A 17,367-nucleotide genomic window follows, 5' to 3' on the forward strand; every position below is an offset into this window, starting at 1 on the left:
CACACACACACACACACACACACACACACACACACACACACACACACTGGTTTATCTATACCTTTATGTTTTCTGTTCCTTACTTTGGATTGTTGTCCTGTCTCTTAGTTTCTAGATCTGTTATAAACCTATGGCGTGTTGTACCCACTATGGCTTTAATAGCAACTGTTTTATAAGTAAATTTTAAAGTGAGGAAACTGACTTTTCTGTTTACCCATATTTTTCACTCCTGGTAGATGGCGCCCTCTGTGTTCACTGTTACTGTTGCACTTCTGTGTAAAGAACTTCTTAGCTTCCCTTTTAGCACTTGTCACTTGGTGATACTAGTCTCACCTTCGTTAAACCCCGCAGTTTTTTAACCTTTAATGTTGGTTAAAATGATGTTTCACTGGGTATAGAAATTTCAGCTGATTGTTCAATTTCCCCCACCCTCCAGCATTTTAAAGATGTCATTTCACCATTTTCTTGTTTAAATGGCTCCTAAGGACATAAGCACCGGTAAGTCTTCTCCTCTCCTCTCTCCACTCCTTCCTTCCTTCTGGCTCTCTTTTCCCCTGATTTTTATAGTAATAGTATACCTTGGTTTCTCTTTTTTTTTTTATTAAGTTGACTTTTGTTTAATTTAGGAGTTGTTTGTTCCCCTTTTCCACCCTCTGACCTTCTACCAGCTTTCGACTGTTCGTGGTGCTCCATTGGTCTGCTTGTTTCTCCTTTGTGTGCTTCATTTAGGGATAATCCGATTTTTATTGCTGTGTCTTCAAGTACATTTTTCTTTGTTGTTCCATGGTATATCACTGTAAGTTTTATTTCATAAAACTTTTTTCCCAGATATTTTATCTTCATTTCTGGAAATTACAGTCTAACTTAAAACTTTCTTTTCTTCTCTCCTCATCATGTGTATCTTTACTGTGAATATATCTGTAATATATTTTTAATAGTATAATATTTTATTTACAATAAGTGGCAAATGTTTTAAATAATTGTTTTAAGGCCTTTGCTGATTACATCATCTCTGGAATTCTGCTTCTGTGCATGGCTGATAAATCGTTGCTAGGTTGGACATTCTGCTTGTACGTTATTGAATTCTGCATTTTTTTCTGTTTGTTTACAGTATTAGACACTTTTCTTTTCCTCACTGGTGAATTAATTTAATACTTTGAAAGCTTACTTTTAATCTATTTTGGAGGGAGCCCAAATAGCCCTAAATCTCAGGTTCCTTTAGCCTCTCCACCATTTGAGCTCTCTGTTTCTTCAAAGCCTCACATAGTCTATAAGCCTTCTTGGCATCCTGAATACTTCTCAGTTCTGTGTGATCCTTGGAACCAGTTTAACCTACATCTTCCTGGTAGTTGCTAATTCCCTTGAAGTTATTCTTTGCCAGCCCCGTGGAGTTTAACTGCGTGTTTTCCAGACATGCTTCCCTTATCCTCTCTACTCTGGCACATAAATTCTAGACACTTTAGTTTCTGTGGACCCTGAAATTATCGCTACAAGAGTTCCCACAGGAAATATTTCTTTCTGTTTGATCAGCGTTATAGTTAGCAGTGCTTTAGTAATCTGTTCTTAACATGGATGGCTTACAGCCATTTCTCCCAAGTTGCTAGCAAACTTTAACACAAATATATGTCTAATAGAGGAAATCAAAGTGAAACCAAGTTTGCGAGCTTGTAAGTATATTTATATACTTATATGCTAAAGAAAAGCCTCCTCTTACTTTTAATGAGACGCTAAGACTAAGAAATCTCACTTGTTAATTTGCACACAAAATAGCAGAGAAAACAAGGACATCTTAAATTCTTAAATAATTTTCTCCAGCTAATGATACTTTTGTTTCTACTGATCAAGCTCTTTAAAGTATAATCAAAGGGTAAACTTCAGGTTGATTGTAGAGAGATAATGAAATCAGAATTAAAGTCAGTGTTAAAGTAGACTTCAGTAACAGCCGTAAGCAAGTATTTCTCTTGAGAAATATTAAAGAGGCACTTGCTCATAGTTTAGCTTGTGATTTGTCAGATTTTTTTTATAACAAAGGGTTATCTTTTATTGACTGAAAAAGCACCAATATTTTTGTCCTGAACAGAAAAACAACATTCATTTACATTTTTATTTTTTTAATTTTAGAAATAAAAGCCAAGAAATGCCTCATTCCACAAACAAAGAACTGATCCTTGGCATCATGGTGGGAACTGCTGGAATCAGCTTGCTGGCCTTATGGTACCACAAGGTCCGAAAGCTAACAACAACAATGAGTTTTCCTAAATTTCTCTCTCTGGGTAAGAAACTCGATTCACTAACTTTGCAAGATGAAAGCCACAGTGAACAAGGAGCATCGGCAGTCTTTCAAAGAAGACAAGTTCAGATACTGGAAAAGTTGAATGAGTTACTGACCAACATGGAAGAACTTAAGGAGGAAATCAGATTTCTTAAAGAAACCATTCCAAAGCTGGAGGAATATATACAAGATGAACTTGGAGGGAAAACAACACTTCATAAGGTCAGCCCTCAGCACAGAGCTAGAAAAAAAAGGGCGACAGCGGTTCAAAGTTCAGCTACAAGCAATAGTTCAGAGGAAGCAGAGAGTGAAGGAGGGTAAGTATCCTCAATGTTTCCTGGGTCAAATTATTTCTCACATTATTGCTGTTACCTAGATCGATACGCAAACTCATTTGCTCTGCTAATAAAGGAAATGAAAGAAATATTTGGTTTCCTTTCTCATATATATAATAGGTATCCCTTGTAATATATTGCATATATAGAATGACATCCTATTAGAATTGAGGAAGCCCATCATTGTTTTCCAGAATAGATAATTTAGAATTTGGGTCTTTTAAATGACTAGTAGTAAGTGGCATCATGTAAGAGTTAAAGAAGACAGTCGTCATTTGCCAAGATGGGTAATCTATTTTAAAATGTGAGTACTGTGTGGCTTTTACACACAAACTCCCTAGACTAGTGGGCTCAATAGAACTTCCTGTGATGTTACAGGAACACATTGGCTTTGTCTGTGCTGCCCAGCACAACAGTGTTAGCCGTTAACTCCTAGGCATTTAAAATGTGGGCTGGTACAAGCAAGGAAAGGAACTTAGAATTTTAACTCATCGTAATTATCATTTTATTTCATATCATTAAATGTACTGCTTGAAGCTAGTAGCCACTGAATTTGACTGCGGGTCTAGAATAGAGGATATGTAAGTGATTCTGTTTCATCGCTAAATGGGTTAATATCCTGAATTCTAGCACTAAGAACAAATATTCCCTTAGTTGGGAAACAAATAATGTGTGATTTTAAAACATTACCCCTGGGTAGTGTTTTTGAAGAACAAAATAGCCAGGGATTTTTTTTGTTTGTTTGATTGTATGTATGTTTAACTTTTAAAGGTCTGTCCTGAATGTGATAGAGCCTGGCATCCTTGAGGGTAGGGACATTTCTGTCTCCGTGATGACTTACCTCTGTGCCTTCACAGAGTAGGTGCCAGTAAGAATTTCTTAACTGGATGGGTGATCCGCACACTTTGAGTGGAATTGGGAGGTGGTATCTGAAGGGAGAAAACAAAGTAGGGATGAAGTGTAAGTAGTGGGTCAAGTCTTAGACATCAGGGCTGGGTCCAGAATTGTCAAGCATCTGTTTGTATGCTGGGGGAATGACTCTGCAGTTCTTTTGGCAGGGAAAAACCACAGATGGTAGATTAAATTATTATGTCTAAGAACTTGGTGTCTCTGAACAGTAACAAAATGCCCTAGACTGGCTTTAAAATAGGCAAGCGGAATGCTTAGAAAACACCTAAGCTGCACTGAAAGGTGTCAATCCGAATGGAGACCTGGGAATAGTCAGGAAGATGGGTAAGCACAGCTTAGTACTCTAGCAAGATCAGAAATCTCCACAGTATGGGGCATCGCTGAGAGGAACAGAAGACCAACCATATAATTACCTTGCCCACATGGAAACCTGTGGTAGAGTTTCATCGGGGATGCTGGGTGAGGTTTGAGCAGTCCCTTCACACACAGGACATGTTAAAGATGGAGATGGGAGGGGACCCAGAAGCCGGCAGTAAAGGCTAAAGTGGTGAGCGGCCTGTATTCTTAAAACCCCATCTCAATGAATTTAAGCCTGCTTGCTGAGAAAATTCTACCATTCTAGAAAGAGGAGCAGCCCTTGTTCAGTTTATGACAGATAAAAAGAAAATAATTACAAGATTTAATTAAACTCTAAATATTAGGATAAAGTCTACAATGAATGTGGGTTTGAGAAAGATTTTTTAAAATTATGACTGGCATAACTGGTATGGCTGTATCAAACCTTTAAGACAGAGACAGTGAAACAGTACCTCCTCTTGCTTGATCAAGGCTGGTTTTGCTAGCAATAATGTACAAGGATAGATACAATACAGTCCTAATGACAGACTAGGCTAGACTAAATGCCTCTGAACTAAGAAAATGGGAAGAAACCTTCCTATCTAACACTGCTTTAGAAAAGTTTTTAAGCAAAAAAAAAAAAAAAAAAAAATCGTATTTTAATTTAATTAGTTTCACCTTCTAGGCCTTCTCTCTCCCATTGGAACCTGCTCAATCACAACCAGTTTCCCATCAGGGACTCTTTAGCCACCACAAGCATTTCTGAGACCCCACAAGAGAACCAGTGAAGTACAAGGCATGTGCGAAACTTTAGATTGTGCTAACTTGGGAATAACAGTATGATGCTGAGTCGGGCCACTGACTGCTCCAAGCTTCCGGAGTTTACTGGAGAATGCTTTAACTTCGAGCTCTGAGAGCTGAAATATAGACCTTGCCCGTGGGTTTTGTTTTGTTTTTTGCTTGTTCGTTTGTTTTGTTGTTGTTGTTATTGTTGGTTTTGTCATTTCTTTCTTATGGTTATTGCCTTCTGTCAGGTCAGTTTGGTGTTGTGATTCAGGTCTCGGCTTCCAGGCAAACAGACTCAGAAGCTGATTATAATGTTGATTTCTGTATTCTCCAAAGTTGTTACAGTTAGAAAATGATTTTTTTTTCTGATCTATTAAAAATGTGGCATTGTAATTGAAATCTTTTCTTTAGGAGATAACCCTTGCCTTAGCCTACATGCAATTTTTGACAGTTTCAGCGTTTCCTTTACGTGTCTATGTTCCTATATTCAAGGAATAAATAGTGTTTTGTTCCTAAAATATATAGAAATGACATGTGATGCATTGGGAGCTTTTTGTAGCTATTTGTGCTTTAACTTTTTTTTTCTGTTTTGAGGCTTGTCCATGTTGATGCATGTAAATGAGTTTCTTCTTAGGTGTGGTGATTCATTCCATGGGATATAGGTATGCCTTATTGCTGAGCACTTAGGCCACCGTTCGCTTGCTCCTACAAAAACGCTTCAGGGATACCCTTATAATTCCTTAGGCACATGTAGAAGAAGGTTTCTAAAGCTTGGGTTTGAAATGCTGACTTAGAGACTACACGTATTTGTTATATGAGTATTAATACATCTTAAAAATACATCCAGTTCTCAAACCTGTAACCAGTATGAGAATCCTTATTGTCCCATATTAATGCTTATAGCGTTGGACTTTAAATTTTAGACAAATTTATGAAGATTATTGTTAACTTAATAATTTACAAATTTGTATTTCTCTGAACATTCGTAATAGTGAGCATCTTCTCATGTGTTTGCAAACAGATTTTCTCTTCCATGGTGGGGTTGGGGAGAAGAAGAGAAGGAGAGGAAAGGGGACCAGAGAGAAAAACTGAGAATACAGCTGAAGTCCTTCATACTTACTGACCATGTCTGCTCTGTGCCAGGCACTGTCCAAAGTCTGGAGGAACAACTCAGAAAGAGTTGTCTATCCAACCACTTTTCTTTAAAATGGAGCAGGATGTTGAAGAACCCTGAAGACCACACAAAACGTTTCAAGTGCATCCTGTGCAGTCAGGTGCTTGATCCACCTGGCAAGGGCCTGCTGAGAGGCTGAAGCCATGGCCTGGGCAAAGGCCCACTCACCTGCTGGTGTGAGAGGGCACTGCTGCAGAGCTGAGGAGTGACTCCATTGTTGACCATCCCATGAGCATGCCTGCAAGGCCCAGATTCTGTAGGAATGGGTGCTGTTGTGAAAGCAACGGTGCGGTGTGAGAAGCGAGAAGAGTGGTGTCCACAGCCTTCTGGAACCAGTCCGACTGGAGTGAGTGAAGGTGAATGAGCCTGCAAATGACACTGAGTACTGGTCAGACAAGTGTGTGTTGAAGTGGGAGGACGAAACAAAACAACCCCAGCCCAGAACAAACCAGCAGAGGACTGTGAAGCCAGGGAAAAATGAGGTTTCAAGAGCAGTAATGAGGCCTCCAGCTGTCATCATTCCAGCACAGGGATGCATCCTGGCTCAGCTTTAACTACATATATGACACCAGTGTCCCGAACCTGAATTTTTTCGTCATGTGTAGCTAAGGTCAGTGAGATGGCTCAGAGGGCAAAGGCCTTTGCCACACAAGCCTGACAACCTGTGTTCAGTCCATGGAACCTAAGGCGGAAGGGGAGAACTGACTCCCAAAATCCGTCCTGCGGCCTCCACCTGCATGCCACAATGCCATGGCCTGCACGGCTCTACCCCCACACAAACATGCAGTAATAACAAATAAAATCACTTTAATTAAAACATGGTTAATAAGGTATGTGTCATGTTGTTTTAAGTCTTAATTGAAATGCTAGAGGACAGTGCTTTGTACCCATCTGATCCGTAGCACGTTCTGTAAGTTAGCAATGTTTGATCAGTTAGAGTGGAGTGGTTCTGGCACACCCTAGTGTTTATGAGGCTTTTGTGAGACACCTGCCTAGCAGTAACAAGGTCCTGGGTTCGATCTCCAGCTCCATGACTCAAGACAGGGAAGGGAAAGGATTAAAGGTATCAAAGGCACTAAAATGGGGTCAGGAAATTTCTTTTCTGTAAGCTCTGGCCCTGGAGTTTGAAAGCTGCTATAGACAATAAGGCTATGGCTGTGACTCTATATATATATATATATATATAGAGAGAGAGAGAGAGAGAGAGAGAGAGAGAAAGAGAGAGAGAGAGAGAGAGAGTTTTGACAAAAACAGGTGCTGCTTTTTAAATGTTTTCTCCCCATGTCATATATCTTCAGTACATTTTTTTTAAGTATCACCTTACCACTTCACTGGATGTAAAGGCATTGAGCAAAGACTATTGAAGTGAAAGAAGGAAAGATTAAGAGACTAAGGATGTGTAAGATTGCTCGTGAGAGGCTGTCCGAAGGAAAGAACTGTGCAGAAATGGTGTGTATTACCGCCTTCATTCAACTGCGATTTCAGCTCTTAATTTGTTAGTGGACTCCTTGAACATAATGAAATCAAAATACACATTCCATAGCCATAGAAACTTCAGCTCTTCAGAAAGGAGAGCTACAGAACAGTTTTATCCTAAACCAATGTCATTAGGTTCTAGAGTCTTCTGTCGTCACATTCTGTGTCATTGCCATGGCAGTTCCACCTGCAGCTTGAGTATTCAGCCTTCTGACCTGTTCCACCTGCACAGGGCACTTTACGTCTTAAGAATGATGGCCTAGAAGGGAAAGACATACTTTGGATTAAGTTCAGTATGGGAAAATGCTTAAGGTATGCCTTAAAGACAAAGCAAAATAAAACAAACCAACAAAACCACTTCCTGTTTTGCATGCTAAAGAATGTTGAAAATATTCAGAAACCCAGTGCGGTGCTGCCTTTAGCTTCCCACAGTAACTGCAGATCTATCTGTTTAGTTGGAGCATCCTCCCACCCCCCCACCCCCCAGAGACTTTTGCTTCATCCATGGCAGATATGTTAAAATGTAATTAGTCAATGGAATATAGGTTTATTTTAGTCAATTTCCTTAAAATGGTAATTTAATAGTGTGTGCAAGAGTGTGTTTGCACAAGAGTGTGTTTGCACAAGAGTGTGTGTGTGTGTGTGGTTATGCCTGATATTGTATGTTTCCCTTCCTTTTTTTTTTTTTTTTTTTTTCCACTTCCCTGATTCTTTCACTCTCCCAGCCCCTCAGCTTTAACAGAGTGGGCAGGCTCACGTGGGGAGATAATCTACCTACCCATGCATTCTTTTGGGTAGATCAGTGTGGCCTTTAAACTTAGCCACACCGTTTTCTAACTAGCTGTCATTTCCCATTGGTATGGTAGATACTATCCTTTGGAAAGTTTGATAAGTGTCCGTTCAGCTCCCTGTTGGCTTTTTCTTCCTCATTTGGCCCTTTTTTCACTCTAGCTGCTGGAAAGAGGACCAGAGCTCCCCACCAAATTATTCTGAAGACCAAGTTACCCTACAACACAGGCATCATGGAGCCTCTCTTATTTTACAACCAAAAGTAGCCCTGGGTTGTATAAAATGTCGTCCTTCTTCAACATGTAAGCTAAACAGAAGATTATCTTCTTCATCAAGTATATCTAACCACTCATTTCTCTCTAAAAGAAAAAATAGTTTACTGGCGAGGTTTCAAACAAGACAGCAACAGCAAAGTAGAGTGAACTTTGATTCTCAGGAAGACTTAACTTCCAGTTCCAGAAGATCTTCAGATCACATTAGTGACATTAGATTTCGAAAATCATCTTCATCCCGCAAGCTAAGTGTAGTTTCCTGTTGCAGGAATAACATTGTCTATGATACTCCACGAGATAGTCAGAACCTGTCTCATGCAAAAGCAATCAAAGTCTTTTCTAAAATGTCGGCTGATGCCGGGACTCAAAATCGCCCAAGCTTATTTGACTCTGACCATGGCAATAAATACTTTTCAAACTTGGAAGAGGTAACCATGTCTTCAGGTCTTTGGACTATGGCAAGAACATCTTACTCATCAAGCCTAACAGCATCTCTCTTTTCACTTCCAACTGTTGTTTCTTCTTCCAGTGAAGTAAATATATCTATTGCTGAAAACTATGAAGATGGCCAACGGAATAAGGATTCAGAAGATGCTCTTCATCACAGGTCCCAGAGTCAGAGTAGGGACCACTCTCCCACGGGCATCGAGCAGCACCTGTCTCAGAATAAAACTTCCGCCAGCCTCCTTCATGAAGGATTTTCTTCATCATATAAAAACGTCAATAGCTTAACTGCTGAAGTTACCTCAGGTCCCTTTGAAGAAGAAAACTTTCCTGCCTCATCTCTAAATGAAGATATACCTTCACCTACTGATGAGCCAGGAACAAGGTCACTCAGATTTTCCTTTCTCTGAGAAGGGCAGCTCAAATCAGAAAATGTCCCAGCAATCACTCTCCAAAGTCAAGAGAAGGCAGTACTCCCTTCTACTTAGAAATCTGTTCTCACATGGCTTGCTGCAGTGGGAGAAAGAGAGTGCTATATGGCAGTTTAAGTGTAGCTGTAGTTTTGAAAGTTTGTAGACATTATTAGAACGTGGAAGCCAAAGATAATTTTATTTTTCTGGCATTTGTCAGAGTAGAGTTCACAGATTGGCTAGTCCTAAACTTCTAAATGACTATCGTAAACTATTGTGATCTGAAAATGACACCAAATTTTTCTTTGTATGTTCCATGGATGTAATGTATCTGTAGAGTACAAAGCCTCTTTTCATCCTAATCAGTAGAGATGGTATCCTTACATAATCTACAGAGTTAGATGATTGGTTCATACATTTTCATTCCTATCAGCAATCACACTGACAGAGTTTTCAGTGACACAAGAATTAAACAATGGTATATGGAAAATATAGATGATTTAGAACCCCAACTTTTCAGTTACATTGATTTATTTGGCAGATGCATATGCATGCCATGGCGTGTATGTGGAGGCCAGATCACAGCTTTTAGGAGATGATTCTCTCTACCGTGTGGCTTCCAGAGGTCAGCCTCATGTCATCAGGCTTGGTGGCCAGCGCCTTTATCTGTTAAGCCATCTCATCAGTCCATAACCCAGAAATTTTGCTTAACAACTTAGTTACATATTTATATATGCACAAATCTGAGAACTTAAGGAATCATGAAATCAGATAAAAATATATATATTGGCCTCTCAGAACTATTTTTAAAAGTATTTTTCTTATTTTCTAGTAGGCAAAAGCTACATAAGTACTCTCAAAAACAAGTAATGAATAGAGAGATCATGTAAGCAACTAAAAAATACTGTTAGAATATAATTATGCTGTTCATAGGAGGACACTTGCTTTATTTTCAGTTACTTATCATGTCATTAAACTGAAGCCACAGTCCCCATCCTTAGGCTGAAATATTTTTACATGCAAGGGTTTCTATTCATATTAACATATTAAAATTCTTTTTAATTTTAAATGTATTCCTTGAAAATATCATGAAGTGGATCACTGTAACCATTTTGAGATGTGCGGTCCGGAAACGCTCGGCACATCCACACCATTATAGGGCTAGCACCACCGTTCATCCCCAGTGCTCTTTTCCTATTGTAAAACTGACGTTCCAGACCCATTCAGGGATAGCTCTTTAGTTCTTCTCCCCTCCCCTTCCCCATCTACTAGCTTTTTACTTTCTACGATTTTCACTAATTAAGTGGTTCATAGAAAAAGAATTGTTACTACTTGTGTTTTCCAACTGTCTCATTTCACTTAGCATTATGTCATCAAAGGTTTGAGTAGCATATATCAAGGTAGTTCTTGTTTTGTAAGGCTTAATAATATCCCATCTTATGTGTGAATCACATCTCACCCAGCAATTCATCTGTCGATGGATAACTTGGGTCTCTTCTGTGTTTAAACTGTTGTGAAAATTCTACTATGAACGTGGGCATGAATGCTTCTTTGAGATGCTACTTTTTAATATCTTATTAGCATGTATTAATTATACATAATAATGAATTTCATTGTGACCTCTTCATATATCTGCACAATGTATTTCAATCCTACTTATTCTTACCCTTTTGTTTCCCTCTTACTCTCTCTGATCCCTTTTTCTCAACTAGCTCCCCACTTCTGTTTCATGTCTTTTATTTTCTAGTGACCCAATCAGTTTCACTATGATTACTATAGGAAAATGAGGAAGCTTTGTTTACAGGAGCTGGACACCTAAGTGGGTATCCCATTGAAGAAAACATTTTCCCATCAAAACTTAACAATGTATAAATTCTTGGAGAAGGAAGGGGCCTCAAGAACTTCTCCCTAGTCTGTGACAAGATGTTGACAGACCTATTCTGGTACAGGTCTGTACAGCTTCTGTAAATCCCAGAGTCCAATAGCATGCCATGTCTGGTAGTCAGCATTCCACACCATGCACCCTCCTTCCATCTCTTACACTCTTCCCACCCCTTCTGTGATATTCCCAGAGCTTTGCAGGGGGTAATGTAGATGCCCCATTTATTGGTTAGCAGTCAGCAGTCACTTATTCTTAATACTTGAACAGCTGTGGGTCTCTGAAGTTACAGGCCACTGCAAGGAGAAGCTTTTCTGACCAAAGCTGACGGTAGCACTACTCTTTTGGCATAAACATAGCTATTTAGAGGGCAGTTTAATAGCCATGTCATGTCCAGTTAGCAAAATGACAGTAGTAGCCTCCTCACTAGGGACTATGACCTCCCCAGCCATAGGCTTTTAACTAACTTAACAGTACCAGATGTGAATTCCCGCCTGTGGCACAGGCTTCAAATCCAATCAGAAAGGAAGTTGGTTGCTCTCTTAACAGGCTTGCCATTATTACACAAGTGGTATATCTTGCCTGGCCAGTAGTTTTTATTACTGCACTGAAGAATTATTAATGGCAGTTCTCTCCCAGCGTCTGCATAGAGCTTGCCAGTAATGCGAGGGTACAGGAAGCTTCTGGCTCAGTGCCAGAATGATTTCTCTGCCATACGACCAGGGCATGTGACAAGACCCTACTTTAAATTGTTTTTGAGACTAAACCAAAATTTCTAGACCATAATGTAATCTGATTTTTTAATTTTTTAAGGAATCATCTTAATGTTTTCAGCAATACCTATATTAATTTTTCATTCATACAAGCAAGGCACAGGATTTCTTTATTTCCTTAACTTGTCAACATCTATCTGTTTTGAATAAAGGGGTGTGAAGTGATATTCCATTTGAGCTTTGATCATCTTTTGATGGGATTTTTCTTTGGAGAAAATGTATTCAAATCTCTTGTTCTTTTTTTTTTTAATCAAATTCTTCATTTTGTTGTTGTTGTTCTTTTAGGAGTTTCCTATGTATTGGGGATATTAGCCCCTTATCAGAGATATGAGTTGCAAATATTTCCTCCATATGTCTATGTTAATTTTTTTTTTTTTTTTACTTCGCCAACTATGTTCTTTGATACACAGAAGCTTTATATTTTGGTATAGTCCTGACCTATTCATCTGCTTTAATTTTTTCTTTCATTGTCTATCCATTGGGTATTGTAGGCAGGAAATTATTAATTCATTGGCATGTGGCTATTGTCTATGTCTTCCTCTAAGGGTAGTCTAGTTTAGTTTTGCATTTAGGTCCTCAGTGTGTTTTGGAGTTAATTTTTGGCTGTAATGCTGATTAAGGATCTAAGGATGTAATTTTTGAAGGTGTATTTACTTATTTATCTATATGTACATGAAACCTAGCTTGTTTCGTGGGAACTGACATCAGAACTTTGAACCTATGATTACATAGCAAGCTGGTCGTATCTCTATCACTGAAGGATGTGATGTTATCCAATCTGATTCTTTTGCATGTAGAAATACAGTTTTCTAAACACTACTTAAAGATACTATTCTTCATCATCATATGGTCTTGGTATATGCCTAAGAGTAGAATGGCTGGGTTATTCAGTAGTTACAACTTGAATTTGAGGAAACTTCAAGCTGATTTCCATAATGGCTATATGAATTTGTGCTTTCGCCAGCAGTGAAAAAAAAAAAAATCCTCTTTTCTCACATCCTCTCCAAACTTCATTCAGATTTCTTGATGATAGCCATTGTGACTGGAGTGAAGAGGTGTCTCAAAGTAACTTTAATCTGCATTTTCTTGATGAGTAGGGGTTTTGAGCAGTCTTTAAAATAGTATAAATTGGGTGATGAGGAAAAACAGAATGCAATTGAAAAGATGAGTGAATCACTCAAGAGGATATAAAAATAATTGTTTTGTAGTTTCAACTTTGTCATAGTATTTTTTTTTCTTTTTATGGTGGATAGGTGAATACAAATATAATTGCTAGTAAAGTGAAAAACAGTAAGCGAAGCTCCGTGGCTTCAGAACAGCTGTTCAACTGTTTAGGACTTCACTGAGATGCACACAGTTGAACCAAGGCAAGCACTTAAGTGGCTGCCGTAACCTAGATCTTTGATGGTTTTATTTGTGAGTTCACTATAATCAAGTAGCTTTATAAAAAAGATTAGAAATAAAATGGTCTTGGCTCCCTTGTCAAAAATAATTTGACCACATACATATGTGTGGGTTTACTCTTGGTTCTGTATTCTTTTTTGTTGGTGTGTATGTCTGTTTTTATGCTTCTGTCGCACTGCCTAATCCTATTGTCTTGTGGTAAATTTGAAATTGAGGAACGTGAGATCTTCAAGTTTGTTTTGGCTACCAGGTATTCCTGAAGATTTCAAGTGAATTCCAAGGTAGGCTTTTATATTCTACAAGATTGTTATTGATATTTTGGGAAGGATCACATTGAATCTATAGACTATTTTAGAGTAATATTGGAATCTAATTATTTATTTATTTATTTATTTGTTTGTTTGTTTATTTATTTATTTAATTACCTAGAGCACAATGCTGGGCGTTAGTTACTCCATCCTAAACCTCCAAGCCCGAGTAGTTCCTACCGTTCAGATTTCCCACGTTATACTTGGTTTTAGTCATATCTTAGGTCCAGTTCATCTCTCCTTATGGTTCCAAGTCCTCTCCTGCAGATCTCTTTCTCTGACCCTCCTACTCAGTCCTCTCTTATCCCCTCCAGATCAGGATGTCCCACACTATTCTCTCCATTGCACAGCACTGACTCGTTGTTTTATTGAAAACATGGTGTAAACATGGTGGCATGTTTACATAAACTTGAGACAGGTGATGCTTAGTTTGGAATCTTAGATTAAATCTCTAAACATGATGAATGTCTTTTCAATCCTCTTATATTCTTTGAAGAATGTGTTATGGTGATACAAATCACCAGGCAGTGGTTCATGCCTATAGTTCCAGCTCTTTGGGAGGCTGAGGCAGGAGGATCACTTGAGTCTAGGAATTTGGGGTCATAGTGCTTCATGACAATCAGCTGCCTACACTAAGTTCAACATCAGTGTGATGGCTTCCTGAGAGTGGAGGACCCCAGTTACCTAAAGAGGAAGAAACCATGCTGGTCAGAAGCATAACAGGTCAAAACTCTCAGGACATAGGTGATTAAACTCCCTAAATTAATTTTCCTTTTATTCCTTCATATGCTGTTAGAAATGGAATCCATTTTTACCGTTTACCTTTTAGGTAATTAATGAGCCAATGAATAGAACACCCAACTTTTGCTTGTTGTATCTTCAGCTTTGGTGCATGTGTTTATTACTCAAAGGTTATAGTGTGTGTGTGCCTAAGTATTTTATGTGTATGTGTATGCCTTCGTGTGTACATGTGTGCAAGTGTGCGCACATTTATGCGTGTGTGCATGTGCACGTGTGGATGTGTGTGCATATGTACTTGTATGTGTGTGTACATGAGAGTGTGTGCAAGTATTATGTGTTTGTGTGTGTGTTGCATGCTCGTGTGTGTGTAATAGTTAGGTTTTATTCTTTCCCAACATATAAATCATGTTAGGTAACTTTTCCTCTTCCCTTTCCATATGAATACCTTTCATTTCTTCATTTTAGCTAATTGCTCTGAGTAGAGCTTTGAGTGGTATGTAGAGCTGAGCTAGTGAAAGCAGGCAGTTTTATCTCGTGCCAGGTCTAAAGGAAAAACTCTCAATCTTTCATCACTGGACATGTTACCTTTGTGCTTTTCATATGTAGTCCACCAAGGCAATTTTCTTCCATTTTTATCATACGAGTGCTAAATTTTTCCAAGTGCTTTTTTTTTTTTCCTTTTTTTGCATCGGTGGAAATGATCTTGTGGGTTTTTGTGGGTTTTTTTGTTTCTTTGTTTTGTTTTGTTTCATTTTGTTGCTGTGTTATGCTGGTTTGTTTCCATGTATTAAGTCATCCTTGCATCCAAGAATAAATCCTACTCTGTCATGTGGTATAGCTCTTCATACTGGTTTGTTAAATCCTGTTTGTTGGTACTTGAGCATGTTTTGCCTAAATACTCATCAGAGGTATTGGTCTATAGTCTCCTTCCCCAGTAGTGTCTGTCCTATCAAGGTGAGGCCGCACTTGTAGAATACATCTGAACTGTTTTTCTCATTTCAATTGTTGGGGCAGTTTTAGGGTTCAAGGATACTGCTATTAACTCTGTTTTAAACCTGTGTAGACCTTGGCCTGGTGACACACACTTTTCATCCCAGAACTCAGGAGATAGAGGCAAGTGAGTTTAAGGCAAGCCTGATCTATGTAGTGAGTTCCAGGTCAACCAGGAGTTCAGTGAGACCCTGTCTCAGACAAAACAAACCATTTGGTAGCATTCAAGGAAGTCATCTGGTCTTAGACTTTAAACTTGTTGGAAGCTTTTGATTACTAATGCACAGACTTCTTGCTCTTTTTAAATGTTAAGATTTTCTATGTCTTCCTGATTCATTATAGCACTTGTATGTTTTGAGAAATTCACCCATTTTTATCTAGGTTATTTTTTCATTTTAATAATTTTTATTTCTCAAAATGTAATTAACTGTTTTTAGGAGTTTTAAAATTCATTCTATTTTCATAAGATTTCATAGTATTACTTAACATTTAGGAATGTAATAAAACAATATTAAGAAAAAACCAGGATGGGAATTCATCCAGGCTTAAAACCACGAACTTTAAGAAAAAAATCACAATTTATTCATTTTGTATCCCAGCTGTAGCTCCCTCTCTTATCTCCCCCAAGTCCCATCCTCTCTCCTGTCTCTCTCCCCTAGTCCACTGATAGAGGAAATCCTCCTCCCCTACTGTCTGACCCTATCCCATCAGGTCCCATCAGGACTGCCTGGATCCTCTTCCTCTGTGGGCTGGCTAGGTAACCCACCAGGAAGAAGTGATCAAGGAGCAGGCAACTGGGTACATGTCAGAGACTGTCTCTTCTCCTCTTATTAAGGAACCCACATGGACACTGAGCTGTCTATGGCTACATCTGAGCAGGGGTCTGGGTCTTCTCTCTATATGATCTTTATTTGATACATCAGTCTCTGCAGTTCCCCCTGGGCCCAGAATTTTTGACTTTGTTGGTCTCCTTGTGGGTCTCCTGTCCCCTGCAGGTCCTTCTATCTTCCCCTTCTTTCATAAGAGTCCCTGCACTCTGTCCAAAGTTTGGCTGTGAGTCTCTTAATCTGCTTCGATCCCCTGCTGGGCGGAGTCTTTTAGAGGATGTCTGTGGTAGGCTCCAGTCCTGTTACCTAGGTTATTTAATGTATTCACAGCAGTTCCTTTTATAATCCAATTTCTTTAACACTAGAAGTAATATCTCCTCTTTCATTTTGGTTCAGTCTCCGTTTTGTCTTCAGTCAGTCAAAGACTTAAAATATTCCTGATCTTTCTAAAGAGAGATCATTTTGTTCTGTTGATATTTTTCTTCTATCAATTTTCTCTCTCTATTGCCTATTTCCATTCTAATCCCTATTGTTTGTTTTGCTTTGTGAGTTGAGTTGAGTTTGTTCCCTCCAACTTCCCAGTGTATTAGTTTAGGTTGTTGTTTTGGGACCTTCCTTATTAATGTAAGAATTTATAGGTATAAATTTCCCTTTTATCACCGCTGTACTCATGGAATTTGGTATGTTTTCATTTGCATTCACCACAAGATATTGTGTCATTGTTCCTATGGTTTCATTTCTGGCTTAATAGTTGTTTAAGACTGTGGACCAAGGAGATGGCTCAGTAAGCAAACTGCTTGTTGCACAAACATGAGGGCCCAGCACCCATGTGAAAAGCTGGTTGTGGTTAGCCCACACTTGTAATCCATACTAGTGAAGCAGAGACAGGCAGATCCTGGGAGCTTGTTATCCCTTAGCCCAGCACAGTCAGTGAATGCATAGATCAAAAAACAAGGTAGTACCAGCAAGATGACTTAGTGGGTAAAACTGCTTACGAGCTTGACAGCCCTGAGTTGGAGCTCCAGAGACTCCATGACTTAGAAAGGAAAGAGCTAACACCACAGAGCTTTCCTCTGACCTCCACACAGTGCTGTGGCAAAGGGGCACCACACACATACACACATAAAAATTATAATTAATAAATAAAAAATTCCCAGGTGGACAGTTTTGAGCAGTGGCACCCAAATCTATCTTTTGGACTCCACAGGCACATGCATACAGACATGCACCTGCACACACATG

At 38.9% G+C, this 17,367-nt stretch overlaps 1 protein-coding gene across 1 annotated transcript; it reads left to right on the forward strand.

The window, feature by feature from the left end:
* Window positions 1-52: 52 nt before the first annotated feature.
* LOC129679143 (uncharacterized) lies at window positions 53-13,886 on the forward strand (the record flags this gene model as incomplete). The annotated part of the gene is made up of 5 exons (XM_055610065.1): window positions 53-498; window positions 2,122-2,589; window positions 8,240-9,178; window positions 12,874-12,920; window positions 13,822-13,886. Coding segments are annotated over exons 2-5 (1,503 nt in total), but the record flags the coding sequence as incomplete, so codon positions are not given.
* Window positions 13,887-17,367: the final 3,481 nt, after the last annotated feature.

This window comes from Psammomys obesus, unplaced genomic scaffold (genome assembly GCF_907164565.1).
Source record: "Psammomys obesus unplaced genomic scaffold, mPsaObe1.curated_primary_1811, whole genome shotgun sequence".
Lineage (NCBI taxonomy): Eukaryota > Metazoa > Chordata > Mammalia > Rodentia > Muridae > Psammomys > Psammomys obesus.